The sequence below is a fragment of the Loxodonta africana genome, chromosome 25 (genome assembly GCF_030014295.1).
Source record: "Loxodonta africana isolate mLoxAfr1 chromosome 25, mLoxAfr1.hap2, whole genome shotgun sequence".
NCBI lineage: Eukaryota > Metazoa > Chordata > Mammalia > Proboscidea > Elephantidae > Loxodonta > Loxodonta africana.
In genome coordinates this window covers 49,347,915-49,365,352 of record NC_087366.1, presented here as the reverse complement: position 1 = coordinate 49,365,352, position 17,438 = coordinate 49,347,915, and the positions used below count along the sequence as shown (strand labels likewise).

General features: G+C 47.9%; 1 protein-coding gene across 3 annotated transcripts in view; it reads right to left on the bottom strand.

The window, feature by feature from the left end:
- The window catches only part of ITPKB (inositol-trisphosphate 3-kinase B), a 115,560-nt gene extending 105,670 nt beyond the window's left edge, over nt 1–9,890 (bottom strand). The window contains exon 1 of one of the 3 annotated variants that reach the window (XM_064276792.1): nt 7,937–9,890. In XM_064276792.1, coding sequence (XP_064132862.1) covers nt 7,937–9,823 — 1,887 coding nt within the window. In that variant the 5' untranslated portion in view covers nt 9,824–9,890. The remainder of the gene's footprint in view (nt 1–7,936) is intronic. The other 2 variants (XM_064276793.1, XM_003411025.4) reach the window with 2 other exon arrangements.
- Between the last annotated feature and the right edge of the window lie 7,548 nt (nt 9,891–17,438).

The following is a 17,438-nucleotide window of genomic DNA, read 5'->3' as shown; positions in this document are numbered from 1 at the left end:
CGTTTTGTGCTTCTTCCATGGCTGTACAGGAGCTGGCATCTGTCTAATCCTCTGCTGGGCAAGGGCATGTGTAATCTTTTCCTTTTACAAGTTAGCTTTTTGAAGAGTGGGTTTAATAAAATGGACCTCTTAACAATATGGGGAGAGGCATGAGGAGGGAGGGTCATGTCTGTAATCCTTATCTAACCTGAATCTATTAGCAGGAAACTGAAAAGGCCTGTGTATGACAATAAGATAAACAGTTTAATCTCTTAACAATGTCAAGTGGAAAATCCAACCAACCGCCAGTAGCTTAAGGAAGGCTAGGAGGTTTTGTTGGGGACAGCAAATCCTGAGACCCAGGTTCCTGTGCCAAGGGTAGGAAAACTGGCTGCCGTGTTGTGATAAAGCTGGGAGGTTCAGAAGACCCTGATAGAGTTTGAGAAATACTAAAAAATCCTCCCAGATACAAGAACTGCTAATGTTGGGAGAAGACATTTTGAATGTGCTATCCCACTGCTGTTGAGTTGATTCCAACTCAGTGACCCCACAGGGTTTCCAAGGTTGTAAATCCCTGGGGAAGCTGAAGGCCACCTTTCTCTCCCAAAGCCACTGGTGGTTTTGAACTGCCAACCTTTTGGTTAACAGTCAATCGCTTTAACTATCGCGCCACCAGGGCTCCTTTGAATGTCCTATAGTTGATTTTTTTTACCTCTGTAGAGCCCTGGTGTTCCACTGCTAACCAAAAGGTCAGCAGTTTAAATGCACCAGCCACTCCTTGGAAACCCTATGGGGCAGTTCTACTCTGTCCTATAAAAAAAAAAAAAAAAAAAGTCGCTATAAATTAGAGTGCACTTGACGGCAACGGACTTGAGGGTTTGGTATGGTTGACATTTTTGTCTACATGAGGCCACTGAAATCTTTTTCTCTTTCTTGTTCTTTGCAAATACCCATGACAGCATTACGTATGAGTTGGTATCGAGCACCTTGCTAATTCCAAGTAACTTAAGAGACTCAGGGTCTTCTCTGGGAACTTTACTGGCTGTACCCTAGGAATGCATGTGCCGGAAAGGCTAGTGACTCTCAGATTCAGCACTGGACCTTCTTAGAAATTGGTATTCTCACCTGTGAAATGGGTATATTAATCAAGTCTTCCTACTTCATGTGGTCTTTTGTGAGTCTCAAATGAGATAGTGTATATAAAGTCATCTTGGGAAAGTGTGTATATTTCCTGCCTAAATTAGTTTCCATTATAAATACCATGACACTGCTTACAGTTTTCCAAAAAGAGGATGTCCAATGACAAACCCAGTACTAATGCTAAGTACTCTGACCTCTGTGTTGCTTAAAAGAGAAATCATTAAGAAGTACGTCAAAAACAGTCTTTATGTCCAGAGCAGAGCCAGTTCTGAGTGGACGCTGTAATGGAGACCGGGAAGCAGAGACGGTTGGACACTGTGGATAACATCCCAAGGAGACCATATGTATTTATGGTGTCTTTCATTCAAGCAGATCTGAACTATCTTTAGAATAATAGTTCACTTCTAGAAAAATGGATCAGGGCCATAGTCTTCCCCAGAAAGACGCAGTGAATGAAGGAGGGCCAGTGAGAAGATGGTGAGGTCTCTGAGAGGGCTATGATGAGACTAAAGGCTGGTGGCAGAACAAAAAGACTAGTGTGCTATAGGGTTATGGGACCAGGTCGGTGGATTCTTCCAGACCTCCATGGTGGCCTTCCATGCACAGATGAACTAGACCCATCAGTCTGTGGGAAAGCTACAATGCTGAGTGTTTCCCTCACATCGTTCAGTTGCTCTGTGTTCCTGAAACCACCTGTGGCACCACCACCACCTGGTTCAGTAAGTTAACAGTATATAGTCACAAGAAGGGCACACAGTCTTGGGAGAACTGGACATAGAAAACCCCAAACATCCAGATGAGAAAATAGCTGTTGGCACGCTAAGGGATTTTTCCTGTTACCCAATGGTTCACGGTTTGGTTTGGTTTGATTTTGTAAATAACGAACTCTCCTAATTCACAAAAAAAAGACATCATTCACAAAATGCCAATTCTGCCTCGTCAGGAAAAAAATCATCACAAGGCACACTTGTCACAGGTTTGAGGGCACAATGCGCCTAATCCACAGACGCCAAGGTGTTGTCTCCTATGAAAACTAAAGGAATCCTTCACTCTGACGGTGCCCTCACAACACGATTTAGGAGTTTCTGAGTTAATTCCAGAACACCTGCTGATCTCCTGGTGTCTACAAAGCTTGTCCTCCTACCAAGATAAAACATTTTTCATTCAATACTTTAATGTTCTACCTTTGGAGAACTAAGTTGAAACCTGACAAAATAAAATAACCCTAAAAGATGATATCAATATTTCTAGGAATTTAAATAAACTACACAGAGAACTAATCTAATCTGTAACCACATTTAACAGGTGTGTGCCAACAAAATCACAACAGTGACTCGGGAGCACCGCAGCACTTAAAAACAAAAGAAAGGATTTAAGAAACACCTTAAAAACATTTCTCTAAAAGCACCAACTGATTGATTTTTTAAGTTTCTCTTATAAAACCTAAAGGCTAAATAAGTCTTGAGCTGTATTTTGGCAATATATGAACATCTTCATGAAACATTAACAAAGTTGACAATCTCTCTTTTTCTCTATAACCCATCTCTATTTGAAAGGATTTCAAGCTGGCTGAATTACTGTTATCTCTGATTTAAAAAAAAAAAAAAGATCTCTGTTTTGGATTGAATTAAGTCCCCCCAAAAATGTGTGTCAACTTGGCTAAGCCATGATTCCCAGTATTGTGTGGCTGTCCTCCATTTTGTGATCTGATGTGATTATCCCACGTGTTGTTAAATCCTAACCTCTATGATGTTAATGAGACAGAATTAGAGGCAGTTACATTAATAAGGCAGGACTCAATCTATAGGATTAGGTTGTATTTTGAGTCAATTTTTTCTGAGATATGAAAGAGAAGCAAGTAGAGAGGAGAGAGACCTCGTGCCACCAGGAAAGAGATGCTGGGAGCACAGCACATCTTTTGGGCCAGGGGGTTCCTGCACTGAAAAGCTCCCAGATCAGGAGAAGATTGATGGCAAGGACCTTCTCCCAGAACCCACAGAGAAAGGAAGCCTTGCCCTGGAGCTGGTGCCCTGAATTTGGGCTTCTAGCCTCCCAGACTGTGAGAGAATAAATTTCTGTTAATTAGAGCCATCCACTTGTAGTATTTCTGTTCTAGCTGCACTAGATGACTAAGATAGTCTCTTAAGTGATGTTTTGGTTCCGTGTGGACAAAGCCTCAGTTTCCAAACTTAAAATACTTGATGGGACCAAAGCTCTCAGATAACAAGATATAACTTTTTTTTATCATTTTCAGGTCAGTGTTCTAGCAACCCACCACCACAGCCTTTAATGTCAGGCTAATTATTAATGAAAATCATGGGCACAGTACCGACGATTTATTTTGATGGTACTTTTTCAGTGCGAAATTACAAAGAACCATTCTCCTGGTACAAGAGACAGAAGATAAGTCAATCAGCCAATTGGTCTCAAGTAAAAGCACAGAATTAAACATGCCCAGAGGTTCAACCTCCGTGCCCAAAGGCCACACGGAAGAAATCTTTCACACTTCCAGGCCCCTGACGCATACTTCCCATGTACCAGGTCAAATGTCTACCATCATATAGCCATGGAGAGTGAGAACTAGATGGACCCCAGAGATCATCCTCATGCATTACCCACATTTTAAAAGAGGAAACTGAGCCAGAGTGCCACTTCGCCTCTCTGGGTCTTGGTTTCCTCTCTCCTACACAGAACAGAGTAACATGTGGAGCTGCACATAAATAACCTGGGTCCTCCCAGATCTGTAAGCTGTTGAGACCTTTCCCAAAAGATCCTCTCCACATACCTGACAGAGAAGAAAGATGCCCCATCTTAAGAAAACAACACATGCAACCTGCAGTCATAGCCCCACCAATCTGGGCCTTTGATATTCTCAACCAAAAAAGCATTTTCTACTTAGAAGTACCCACCACTAGATTCATTTTTCTGAAGTGCCCCGCTAAGATTTTTAAATGTCAGTTCAGTTTGCTCCAAAATAAAAATGTTACACTCTTTTCAAAAACACATAAAATCATTTTAAGCTGTTTAAATTTTTTCCTCTGCATATAAGTTACTTTTTCATTTAAAAAATAAAACTAGTAAATACGAAAAAAAAAATCTTAAGCAATAAAAAATAAAAAAAACTCAAACCCATTGCCGTCGAGTCAATTCTGATTCATAGCAATGGAAACTAAAATTCCGACAGCCCTTTTAAACATAGCAAGCACCAAGAAGGCGAGGATTTTGTGTTCTATTTCTTTATGTATCCCCCAGATAACTAAGACAAACCAAGATATTTTTTCTATACAATATAATTTTGTACAATTTTGTAAATAAATGAATAAAATCTATTTTTTGAAGCAAAAGGCAAGTTCTAATTCAGTACTGTAAGCTTGGTGTTGCAATGGTGCAGATATTCTTAAATGGAATTCTATAGGAAGGTAAAGAACTGCTGAGTAATTTTCAGTCGTCTTGAAGGACAAAAGAGAGAACACTATCCTTGTTCAGTGCAATTCAGTTCAGGTGTCAGAAAATAGTAAGTGTGAATGGTGCCTGAAGGGACAGTGAAGCCAGTGTACATTAGGTGTGCAATACAATTACTTCCAAGCAAATTTCAAGCGTCTGATCCTTTATAAACAGAGATGCTGGTGCGAAACGTTGGCACGTTCTGAATATTTCAGGGCAGGCACATCTGCCAGGCTCACCCGAAGGTGAAGAAAGGCTGAGGCACTCTGCATGCTTCTGAGGGTGTCTTTACGGTTCCTGTCCACAGAAGCACGTGAAGGGCCTGATTTCTACCACATTCCCTTCCAGTAAAAAGGCCTTTGCTAATTTTCATAATTTTTTTTTAAAGGGGGTAAGTAATTTTCAAGTTCATCTCCAAACAAGTTGCTTTTCACTTTGTGTTTAACTATAGCTAGCTCTTCTGAATTCTCCATTGTACTGACTCTGGGTCTCATTAATTACTCCCAAGGGTGATGAGTTGCAGGAAAGACCAGACAGCAGGACAGGGCTTCAGGCTTCCTCTTGGCTGTGTCCCCTTGCCTGCCCCCAGCACCACACCCAATCATTCCTCTGCAGGAATACACAATGTGCCACAGGAGGCACAAAAGGTTTAACTCTGCGGGAAGATGAACCAGTTAACCAGTTGCCATGGGGTCAATGCCAACTCATGATGACCCCATGTGTTTCAGAGTGGAACTGTGCTCCACAGGGTTTTCATGGCTGTGATCTTTCAGATCACCAGGCCTTTCTTCCAAGCCTCCAACCTTTCCGTTGGTAGCTGAGCACTTAATCCACCCAGGAAGGTTGGGCAGCATAAAAACAAATTTTCCTCAGTGTGAGTCTGAGGCTGAGGGTTCCTTCGTACGTGTGATTTAGAAAACTGAACGTGCAGTTTCAAACCTGTGTGTATAAAAGTGTGTGAGAGAGAGGTGTGTGTGTGGGCGTGTGTACGTGTAGCCATAGAGACAGCAGCAGCAAAGTCCAGAGAAGAGAACGTAGTGTAGGTATGGCAGCACCCCAGACAGTGCAGGCTTGGGTTTTATCTATTAAGCAGTGAAAAGCCCAGCCAAAAGGCCCAGTCAATCAAGATGTCTGGCCTTCTGTAGACAAAATACCCAGGTAATCAAGTGATTTTTGACCCAATGCGCAGACGGCTTGGTGTCATATAGATAAGGCTCAGGATAACAATCTGTACAAAAAGAAAATGCAGCTTATCATGCAAGCACTCAACCAAAAGCTCAAAAGTCCCTAAGATCCCATAATTTCCAGTTGGTTACCCCCCCACTCCTTCACACTACCCTATCCTCCCCTCCACGCTCTTACTCTGTCTCTCTCGCGCACACTCACACACACACACACACACACACACACTTCCCCACCACCCACGTGATTCAAAGAGTGAAACTGGCAGAGGAAATTTTTCCCTGGCTCTACTCTGTTTGCGTTTAAAAACCTACTTAGAGGTGGAAGCCAGGCTGGGCAGCAGGCCGGCCTCATTTCTACCTCTGGACCTGCTGGGTAAGTGGAGACCACCACCCAACCCTCTGGTTTCTTGGTTGGCATCCCTCTGGCAAATGAAAAAAGAAAATGATCACCTGTCACTATTTCTCTCCCCCTGAACTCACTTCCTGTTAAGAGCCCTTTCAAACGACGTCAGGACGTACAAACTGTTTTGAAAACCAGCCAGTAAGAGCTGCTAATCCACCACTAGAAAAGGTGAATGGAGAACTGGAGAAAAGTTAAAGTGACTTTGGCTGCAACTGCTATGCGTCAGGATTTAAAAAGCAAATTTGAGGAGAGGAACTGAGGGCCATCTCTTATTTACTAAGTCTCTAACTGCTGGGCAAGAAGGCAGAGAAATCCGGACCACGCCTCTGCTGACAGGCATTTTCCATCTGTCCTCCACCCCCTCCAGGTGCATCCACCCTCCTGTAAAGGTGGTGTGCCTGTCCCTGACAGCAGGTGCAAAGTGCCTGGGGCCCTTTCCTGGCCACAAAATGCCAGACTGATTGGGGTTAGATTTTGCATACATATTTGCCTCCAGAAAATCAGCAGAAAGCAGAGTTTCGTGAAAAGAAATGCCTGGTCTTCGAAAATTCTGCTTGTGATTTCTGAAGCGAGAGAAAGAAACAACTTTGCAGTCCAAAATACCTTAGAGGAGAGTATAAAGTCGACATGTAAAGCTCTCAGTTGTCGCAGCAAAAGGTACTACGGTACAGTGAATAGCGTTTGACATTCCAGGTGAGATCTGAAGGCTAACCACTACACTAACCCCTTGCTATCACAAATCTGAAGGTCAGAACTGTACCATGCTGCACTAGGCATTTCCCCGTGCTTGCTGGAAAAGCTAAGAGAAAGTCCAGACCTTTTCAGAAGTGCTAACTTCAACTCTTATGTCTTCTGCAAGATACTGAGATTCACTGAGGAATGAAAACAGCCTAGGATTGAGATTAACCATGCCATAAAAATAAAGGCATGTCTACTGCAATAGGCGGAACAACATGTCAGCGTGATGAATCAAAACAGAGGTACGTGAAAAGGTATCTGTACAGGCTGATAAGAACATCCACTAGAAAGTGTCTACCCTAGAGATATCACCCAGGTGTTTATCTCAGGCAATTCAACCTAACATTCTGTGTCACTAAAGAAGCTGTCCACTTAGCTCAAAGCATGGTTTTCATTTAATTCATCATACATCAGACTGCACCTAAGTTACCCCAGTCCCATGAATATCACAATGTTCTGACTTAACTGACTGAAGTTGGTGGTTCTTACCCCATAGCTGACCCACAGCCACATCTACAGGCTTCAGGGCCCTGCCATCTAATCAGAACGCTCGTTTTCCTGGCACCTAAGTGGAGGCTGAGTTAATTCACTAACACCCTTGTCAGTTCTCCTCCACCCAGGTGAATCATAGGCTCAAATGCCTCACCTGATCAGACAAAAGCTACCCAAAGCACTTCTGTTCACTATCTCTGGGGATTCATCAGGAAGTTTTTGATGACACTCGTGAAGACCATCTTAACCAAGAAGTGAGCGCTGGCCTACAGGAGGTAGATTAAAACATCGTTTTCTAACATGTGCATGGAGCTAGCAGTAGAAGTGACTCGGACACGCTGCCCTTGTCCAACCCAAGCCAGGAAGTGCAGGGTCAGTGTCTCTGCACGTCCTGGGCAAACACACCTGGAGAGAATTAAAAGTTGCTACTGCCCCAGGGCCCGGATCACACTCTTCACGATTCAGTAGAAAGTAAGAAAAACAGCGGACACTTACAAGGCATGAAAGGCCTGCTGAAAGCAGCATGAGCACTGGAAAATCTCAGGGCAAGACTTACCACTCTGGGCTTCTGCTGGTCCAGGGTATGCAGGAAGGCGGCGTTGGGGTCCAGGGAGCGCTCAGGGTCACTGGAGATGTCCTCCTCTGAGTCCTCATAGGATGAGAAGCCGGTGGAGGAGGCCGAGGAAGAGGACAGTTTCCTCACAGGCAGACTGGCCCGAGGGCTTCCCTGTGCCTCCTCCAAGCCCCCATCCTCCTGTGCACCCAGGTCTGTAATGATGACAGCAGGTATGGCGCTGGGGCTGCAGACCTCCCTCTGGGGAGGCTTATCCTTCTGATTTGGAGGCAGCTGCTCTGGGTTGGAGTGCCCGTCTCTGTCCTGCTGCTTGCTCTCCCAAATGCCATCAGATTGTATCCCTGTGCCATGCGTCCAGGTCAGACCCGCTTCTTCCATGGGGCCCAGCCAAACCCTGGAGCTGCCAGGCTGCACACCTGCCCTGTCCCCAGGAGGGCCAGGCTCTTTCACATCTTTTGCTATTTCCCAACAGGGCATAGGCTCCAGCATTCCACCAGAAGGAATCCTCACCTCCACCTCTCCAGCACCCAGCTGTGCAGAGCAGCTGCCCCCAAGCAAGCCCAGCGCCGTGGGAGACCCTTCCTCCCCTCTGTGGGAGCTCTGACGAGGCCCCACGACCACCAGAAGCCCACTCCGGGCCTCCTTAGAGTCCAGGCCTCCGGGCGGCCCAAGCCAGCTTCGGACCTCTGAAGGCTCAGATCTTTGCGTGTTCACAGTCATCTCCTCCCGCCTTTTGCCTGCTTCAGGGGCCCAGGAGCCCAGCATGCCGCAAGACAGATTTGCTTTCCCCACCTTCTCAAGGGGCTCCCCGCCGCGGGGCCCGCCTCTCTCTGGGGTTGGGTTTGTCTCACTGCCCAGAGACTGTCGCTGCCTCTCCACTAGGGCACCCCCAAGCTCAGTGAGGGCTGGATCATGTGGATGGTGTGACCCAGGAGATGTGACTCCCGCTGTCACTTCTGTAGCCATCACAAAGTTCACTCTGTCCAACCCCAACGAGGGAGCTTGGCAGCTCAGAATTTCCAACCGAGCAGAGGCCCTCTTCTCAATTTCCATAGCTATGGGCGAGCTACACGGGGGACTGGCAGGGACCCCTTTCTCCATCCTCTTGGAAGCGGCTGGGCCCTGAGCCCCAGGTCTTGTCGGGGCGGCCTGGCCGGGGAGAAGTTCCACTACCTCCTTGTCCATAGCGGGGCACAGGCTGAGCGCCCCTCCTCTTCTCCTCGAGTTGGTCTCTGAAGTCTCAGGATATTGCTCCCCCCAGGACTTGGTCCTCCGTTCCTCGCTCCGGGTGCACTGGATCAGGACCCTTCCAGGGGGCTGGCTGCTGCTGCGGAAGGGACACGGAGAGGGCGAGCGAGCCCTGCCCAAACGCGGGCTGCGGGGCGCTTGAATGGCGGAGCTCTGCGCCTGGATGTGCGCCTCGAACATGTCCACTTTCTGGTTCACCTGCACGTTCTGCAACTCTCGCTGCAGGATCCGCAGCTTCCTCTTGGCCTCCTCCGGCCCCGGCGGAGAGAGGGTACCGGCGGCCACCACCTGCTGCCCGTCCCCTCTCAGGCGACCCGCCCAACTCGGGCTGCCCACGCTGCTGCCGCTGCCGCTGCCGCTGCCGCTGCTACTATTCAGCCTGCGCCGGCCGCTCCGCCAGCCCCCGGGGCTCCCGGGCTCCTCGGGTGACAGAGACTCCGATGGGGGGAAGAGGAAAGAGGTGCCTCTCCCAGGGCTGAAAACGCTGCCGGGGCTCAGCACGGCCCTCCCCCGGGACCCGGGCGTTTCGCTGCCGCTGGGGCCGGGGCCGCCGCCGCTCTTCACCTCGTTGGCGCTATTCATGATCACCAGGCTATTGAGTGCATAGCAGTACACAGCCATAGTACTGGGTCCGCCGCGCTGCCCGCCGCTGCGGCTCCCGCTCCCGCTCCGCAGCCGGCGCCGCCTCCTCCCGCGGCTCCCGGGTCAGGGCCAGAGGCCCGGCGGCCGCGGCTCGGCGCGCAGATGGGGAGGCATGGCCTGAGCGGCGGGCTGGGGGCTGGATCGCGGGCTCAGCCCCCGCCCAGTGCTCCATAAACAGCCGCGCAGCGCCGCTCCGCTCCACTGTGGAGACACAAGAGAAAAGTCAGGACCCCGGGGTGTGGGCGTGGGAGTCGGCTAGGGGGCGACCGAGCCCCGGAAACCCAGAGCCAGGTGCAGCTGGACATTCACCTACCGGGGCTGTGCGGCTAGGCGGGGGCACATCGTGCCACGGCTGCCTCAGTCGCCAGTGCGGTTGTGGGTGTGCTCCCACTCCCACCCCAGGTTGTGATGAGCTTTGAGGTTCCTTCACCTTCGAGATTCTAAGACTCGCCTCCGGACCCACGAGGACCGGTGGGGAATGATACAAAGCCACTCGGTTCTTAAGCGTGCTGTGTGCCGGGAGACGATAACACCGATCTTTCCGAGGGGGAGGACACCCCATCCGCCGTCTACAGGTCCCCTCCGCGGTGATCAAACACTGGTTATCTTGGGTAACGGGACGGCCTCGCTGTCAGGCAGCCCCAACCTCTACTTAAGGGTCTCCCCGCCCACCCTCTCGGGGCATCAGGGGCTGACTCGGAGGGAATCTGAGTGGGACCTGCCGTCCCGGAGCTGCCGCCTGCGCCCGGGTCTGGGGGGAGCCTGCGTGCCCGAGGTTTACGTCCCTGAGCCTGGCTTGAGGCTGTGTCCCTCAGCCTAAGAATGCCCGGGCGGGCGGCGGGACCGCAGACGAGGCATTTTTAAGCATTGGCCCGGTCGCCTGTCCCTAAACAAGTGTGTTTTGTGAGTGTGGGCGCGCGCTGGCGCGCGACCGGGGCCCAGGCTCTGCACCTCCCCTGTACCGGAACCAATAATCGGCGCCCCTTGCCGGAGCCCACCGCCGAGGGGCGTGTGTGTGCCTGTGTGTGTGTGTGTGTGGAGAGTGTGTGTGTGCACGCGCGCGCGCACAAGTCAGCTCTATGTGCGCCGTGTGCCCAGGGACGCGACTGCCTCTGCGGTGACCCGCGCCCCTTCGCAAAACTCCGGGCCGTGCGTGGCTGCAGCCCTGCGGCGGCTCAGGCTGCGCAGAGCCCCGGGCCCCCCAACCCTACCCGCGAACGCACTCCAAGCCCCCGGGGAAGGCGCGGCCGAGTCCAGGGCTTCTCCGCATCCCGGGCAGCCTCGCTCGGCGCCCGCGGAGCCGCCGGGCGGCCGGAGCCCGGGGAAGCCTGGAGCGCGCGGGGGAGGCGGCGCGGCGAGAGCGGCCCGGAAGGCGGGCAGCAGAATCGCCGAAAACTCGCCTCTCTCTCCTCTCCCCCACCCTCCCTCAGGCCACCTTCCCAAATAAAACCCCCTGCCCAGTCTCCTCAACCCACCCCTCTCCGCGTTTTCCGAAACCGGAACGACCAGCCTGGCTCCTGAGCAGACAGTGACATGAAGGAGGATTCGGAGGCGAGAGCCATTAAAAAGCCGCCAAACTTACCTGCAGTTTCGGAGGTTCCCGGGTCCTGTGCAGAACTACCTTGCCCGGGGACGCAAGACCTTGCTGGGACGAGAGGGCTTTAAAAGTAAAAATGCTCCAGAAATGATTTCCTCACCAAGCTTTGAAAGACAAAAAAAAAAAAAAAGGAGGGGGGAGTACGAAAGAGGAAAAACGCTCCTCCGCGCAGGGGCCGGGCGGTGGCGACGCCGGGCCGGCCCTGCACGCCCTTCTCGGCGGTGGAGACACTTACCCCTGTCAGTGTCTACTCCCGGCTACTTCACTGTTTGTTCAATGTGCGATTAAAAAAAAAAAAAGTGGTGGCGGGGGGAGCCTGGGGTGGAGGAGGGAGGAGGGAGAAAGGCGGGGGGTTGGGGGAGGAAAGCAGGAAGGAAGTTGTGAGCTTGTCTGGGGTTGAACTCAGCGGAACAAGTTTTTCTTTTCTTCTTTTTTTTTTTTTCTATTGCTTGGCAGGACCGAGGGAGGGAAATACTTAAAAAAAAGTTTCCATTGTTAGCTAACAAAAAATAAAAGCCTTTTAACTTCTGCGGGTTAAAGATATACGATCCATTTTCCACCCCTCGAATCGAGTCTTGCTTATGTCTAGTTTTATGAAACGATTTTTGAAAAAATGTTTTTAATAAAGTTTTGAGTTTGAGTTTTAAACAAAGCAAATCATGGAGACTTTTCTTAGCATTTAAACCAGGCTAAAATCTCTATAAACGGTTTGAGTTCTTATACACAAATATGCAAATACAAAGAAGGTGCATCGTGGGCACCTTATTGCGAAGTTGCAAGTTATAAATGCATCACACTAGTATCTTGGAGGACTGGTTGGGCTGTGAGCTATGGGTGGTTTTGCAGTGCAAGTGCTAGATGTGTAAACACGTGTTTTACACATTGCACATTTATCTATAACCAAATGCACACAGCAAATAGGAATTCACGTATTTTTGCTCTTAATTCTCAAAATTATTTAAAGAAAAAAACATAGTACTGGAACTAAGAAGGCCTGAGCAATGTCTGAAACTTGCATACTCAGTCTCCTTTAAGGCTGAGTTACTTTCAAAAGCCTTCCTTCCCTACTGGGCAAGAGATCCTACTCCATTTAAACTCAAGAGCTACAAGTGTATTTTTGCATAATTCCCCAATTTTTAAACTCTAACTTTTAGTGAAAAGAGGGAAACCATAGCTGTGAGGCTCAGGTTATATCCAGGTTAGCTAAAATTCAGATGGAAATTTTGACTTTGCTTGTAGCAAACCCAGCTCTTGCTTTTTTATGTAACAATACTGTTTAAGTGAGCAAAGTAACCTGCTGCTAAACGGGGAAAAAAAAACTCCTTAAATCTGAAACCAAGAGATCTTCCAGCCAAGAATTCCTGGGAATCAGACACTGTGGAGTTTCTCTCTAATTTTTTTAAAACGTGCTATGAAAGGATTGAGACTAATTAACTCAGTTGAATAAATAAAACCAGCCCAGATTGTATTCTAGTGTTGACCCAGGATTTTAGCAGTTCCTAAGGCAGAGAAGCCACTCTGTCCTTGCCCCTAGTAATTCAGTCCCAGGGTGGCACAAACAGTTAAGTGCTTGACTACTATACTAGCTGAAAGGTTGGCAATTCAAATCCACCCACAGGCACCTCTGAAGACAGGTCTAGGGATCTGCGTCCAAAAGGTCACAGCTTTGAAAACCCTATGGAGTCGTTCTACTCTGCACGCATGGGGTCACCATGAGTCAAAATCGACTTGACAGCAACTAACAACAAGAAGAGTGGCAAGAAAGGAAAGCTGGCAGTTCCTAAGAGCCCCATTTCATGGAGTTTATGTCTAATGCAAGGGGACACCATTCCAGGAGATGTCAGGTGTCATAGTGAAGCAATCAGAGGACCTAGCAATGTATACATTGAGCACAGCTACTTAACCTCCTATCCCTTGGGAAACCCCACTGACACCCTACCATCAGACTTCATCAACCTTCCCCAGAATTGAGAGACTCAGGCTTCCTGGATGTGCAGGCAGTCTGGAGAATTCTTGGTCAGAAGGTGGTCAGCAGCTTGTCAAGTGTGGCATGCAGGAAGGGTTCCTGCCTTAGGCTGGAGGTAGAACGAGACGATAATTTTACCAGACTAAAATTCTAACAGTCCCATCACAGAGGTCAGGGAAAAGATGGAGTAAAACCCATGCCCAGAAGCTGGCAGCGTCAGCTTGCATCCAGAAACAGAATCTAGTTTCCTTCCATGACCTTAAATGAACTTTTAAAAAATTATATAACCTTATTACTTTCCAGGTACGGTTTTAAGTGCATTATAAAAACGAATATATTTTTATTCTCAAAACAACCCTGTAAAGTAGGTACTATTATTATTCCCATTTTACAGATGAAAAAATTAAAGTACAAAGATGTGAGTAATTTGCCCCAAATCCTACCGCTTGTAAGTGGCAAGAATAGGATTTGAACCCATGTAGTCCAAGTCCAAAATCCATGTTTCTCACTGCTACTCTATATTCTGTACTAGTTACCTACAACTGAAGGAAAAGTTAAGGAAAGTTTGCCTAACTTTTCACGGTTCCCATTTGCCTGCTTTTTTTTTTTTTTTTAATATAGTCTTGAGACTTCCCCTTTCTTTGTCCTTTACTGATAGTGAGCTCTTCAAAGCAAGAATCCTGACTTATTTATCTTCCTAGCCTTAGATTTTATTTCCACACAGAATGGATCTATATGTGTTTATTAAATTGAAAAAAAAAAATAGATGAATCAAGCACTCAGTGAAATCACTATGCAAAACGACTAAGGAATCAACACCACCAAGAAGGCCACCTCCTCTTCCCACCAAGTAGAAAATTCTTCCCTCTGCCATGCAAGCAGGCAGTGGAGGGGGCTGATGGTAGAGGCCTCCCCCAGCCTCTCCTTATCCTACACCCCCTTGCTGGATGTTTTAGCTCTAAATGCCCAAAACACCATTGGCCCAAGTCATGGTTGAAGCCAAGCCATGTCCATAAAGGAGGTCACCAAGCCCTTTCCCATCCAGCGCAAAGTCAAGGCCATCAATAAGAAAGCAGCTTTGTACAGCCCTTCACCTTTCCCTGGCTCCTCTTCACTTGTTTTCTTCACTGCCCTTGATCTGAGTAATGCAGTAAATCATTCATTCATTCATGTACTGGACAAAGGGTTATTGAGTGTGAACTGTGTCAGGCCTGTGGTAGGTACTGGGGATAGTGTGGTGAACACATAACCCTGCCCTCTAGTCTAGGGGGAGACCCAGGAGTGGATCCAGGACAGTTCTGCTGAGGAGGGGAGAGGGAGGCAAGGCTTAGAGAGATCTGAGGCTATTCTAGGCACCTATGTGCCTTGGGGCCACAGCCTATGCGCCTTGGGGCAAGTAACTGAAACTTCTGAGCCTTGGCTTTGAGATCTGTAAAATGGCAAACACAGTTGGTTATAATTCCCATCTCCAGAGCGTTCTTATGAGGACCTATTAGATAATGCATGCCTTAAGCACTCAAAAAGACAAGATCTTTTAAAAAGTGGCCTCTCAACCCCCTTGGACCTACCTCATACCAAAAAAGACCCAAGATTTAGTAGTTGATAACACAAAATCTGCCTTGCACACAGCTGGTCCTCAAGAAATAGTTGTTTCTAAAATGAGCTTCTTCAGCAGCCAGAGATCCCTCCTTCCTAAACTGATGCTGCTCTGATTTCCAGATGGACGGCACCAGCAATGGTGAGGGATCTGTGGTCCCGCTGAGCAGTTTCTATCTCCTCTATTTTCATATCTATCTTCAGAAACTCTGAAGTCAAAGGACATCTAGGCAGCAATGCCCACATTCAGGAGCACACACTGCAGGAGAGACGCCCATTGCCTGCTCACGTGCCCCTCCCAAAGAGTCTGCCTGTCCTGCTCCCCAAATGGAAATGCTTCATACCAAAGGACCACCTAGAGACCATAGCTAATTAGACCAGGGAGGACAAATATCCCAAAGATAGCCAATCCACAAGTTGGCTAACAGCCTGGCATGAAAATACGAGACGGTTGATTGGATTCCTCTTTGGGACTTTAGAGTTATTACAGGAACTGAGCAGAAAGATCTTGAGGTAAACTTGGAGTCTTTGAGGCATGTGGCAGAGTTATAAGGGAGCAGTAACCAGTAGAAAAGGGAGTAGAGAACAGATGTGTTGAGACAAGAAAAACCACAGTGCCTGACACAAGCCACGGAGGGAAAGGCAGGGAGTCACCTCACGTGCTGGTGGCTTCTCAGATTCCATTCCCATGAGGGCTCGTGGTTCTGTGTCTACTCTTAGCTTACAAAAAACTTGCGTTCACTTGTGTCAGCTAAGTACAGCTCTGTTTCTTGCAACCAAGAATGCCTTAACTATAACAAAGACCCATCTTCAAAACTGACAGCAGGCCCAACAGAGCAACCCCACCTCTTCCTTAGCAAGTTTCTTAAATTGGAGAAGTAGGCAATTTATTATGTGGTCTTGCCTTACCCGAAAGCCCACCAGACACTTCACAAAGGGGTGCATTTTGCATTTCGGGAGGCTGGACCGGAAAGGCTAGCCATTGAGTAGATACGAGCTGGTTCCCAGAGCATCCTGCACCTTGATGGCAGCTCCCCGGTTAACGTGGGTGTGGGTCTGGCTCTTTGGTTTCCAGGCTAACGTGGGCTTCTAGGGAGCTGACTCACACCAAGGAAACCCAGGAGAGGCTGAGAAGCCAGAATACGAGGTCATTAATTTGGAGCGGTCCAGTCATGTTCACTGGGAACTCAGTATTGCTTTTCCATGGGAAATATTATTGTTTTATTAATTTCCCTTTTCCACTCTAGAATAATCCAGGTTTGAGATTTGGGACTGGTCATCTTCTGCTCTGTATGGTGTGAGAGAAAGACAAATTCCTTATATCCTGTCTTCTTCTCCAATAACCCATACTTATCTTTATCAAACATTAAGGTCCCTGGGTGACACAAACAATTTGTACTCAACTAATTTTTTTTTTTAATCTAAAGGTTGGGGGTCCAAACTCACCCAGCGGTGCCACAAAAGGAAGGCCTGGCAATCTGCTTCTGTAGAGATTACAGCCAAGAAAACCCTATGGAGTAGTTCCACTCTATAACACATGGGGTCGCCAGGAGTTGGGATCAACTTGATGGCAATGGGTTTGATTTTTGGCTTTTGGTATTGCTTTTCCTCTCCCATAGAAGAATATAACCATGCTTGGCTTGGCATTTGAATCTCTGTACAATTTTACCCTAACGTACATCTTCAGTTTGATTGTTGACCACTCACCTTATAGATCCTTCTCTCTGTCCAGTCTGCCTTCCTCACATGTCCCGACCTCTGCGTCTTTGCTTACCCTCTTCTCTTGAATGGCCTTCCCCAGCCACAGCCACTGGGGCTCCCCATTGATCCACAATGTCTTCCTCATAGAAACTCTTCTCTGAAGGCCCAGCCTGAAGTGGCCCCTCTTCCTCCTCTTGCCTCCATAAGTCTGTGTCAGCAGAGTCCATTCACCACCTGTCCTGCCTTGCACTGGCATCACTAGGGTTGGTGTCACCCAGCGTGGCAACTCATGGTGTCACCCCTCAATGGACCTCCTTCCATACCTGACCATAGAGAATCTTTAGTAATACCTCTTGTACTAACGTAATCATAATTCCCATATATCATTGAAAGTAATAGCAATAGTAGTGACACAACTAGCAAAATTAAAATTGTACTTTTTTTTAAAATAATTTTTATTGAGCTTTAAGTGAACGTTTACAAATCAAGTCAGTCTGTCACATATAAGCTTATATACACCTTACTCCATACTCCCACTTACTCTCCCCCTAATGAGTCAGCCCTTCCAGTCTCTCCTTTCGTGACAATTTTGCCAGTTTCTAACCCTCTCTACCCTCCTATCTCCCCTCCGGACAGGAGATGCAAAATTGTGCTTTTAAATACAATATCACACGCACAGCCTAATGTATTTATCTATTTACCTAGTTTCATGTGGTTAAAGCGAAAATTCGTAA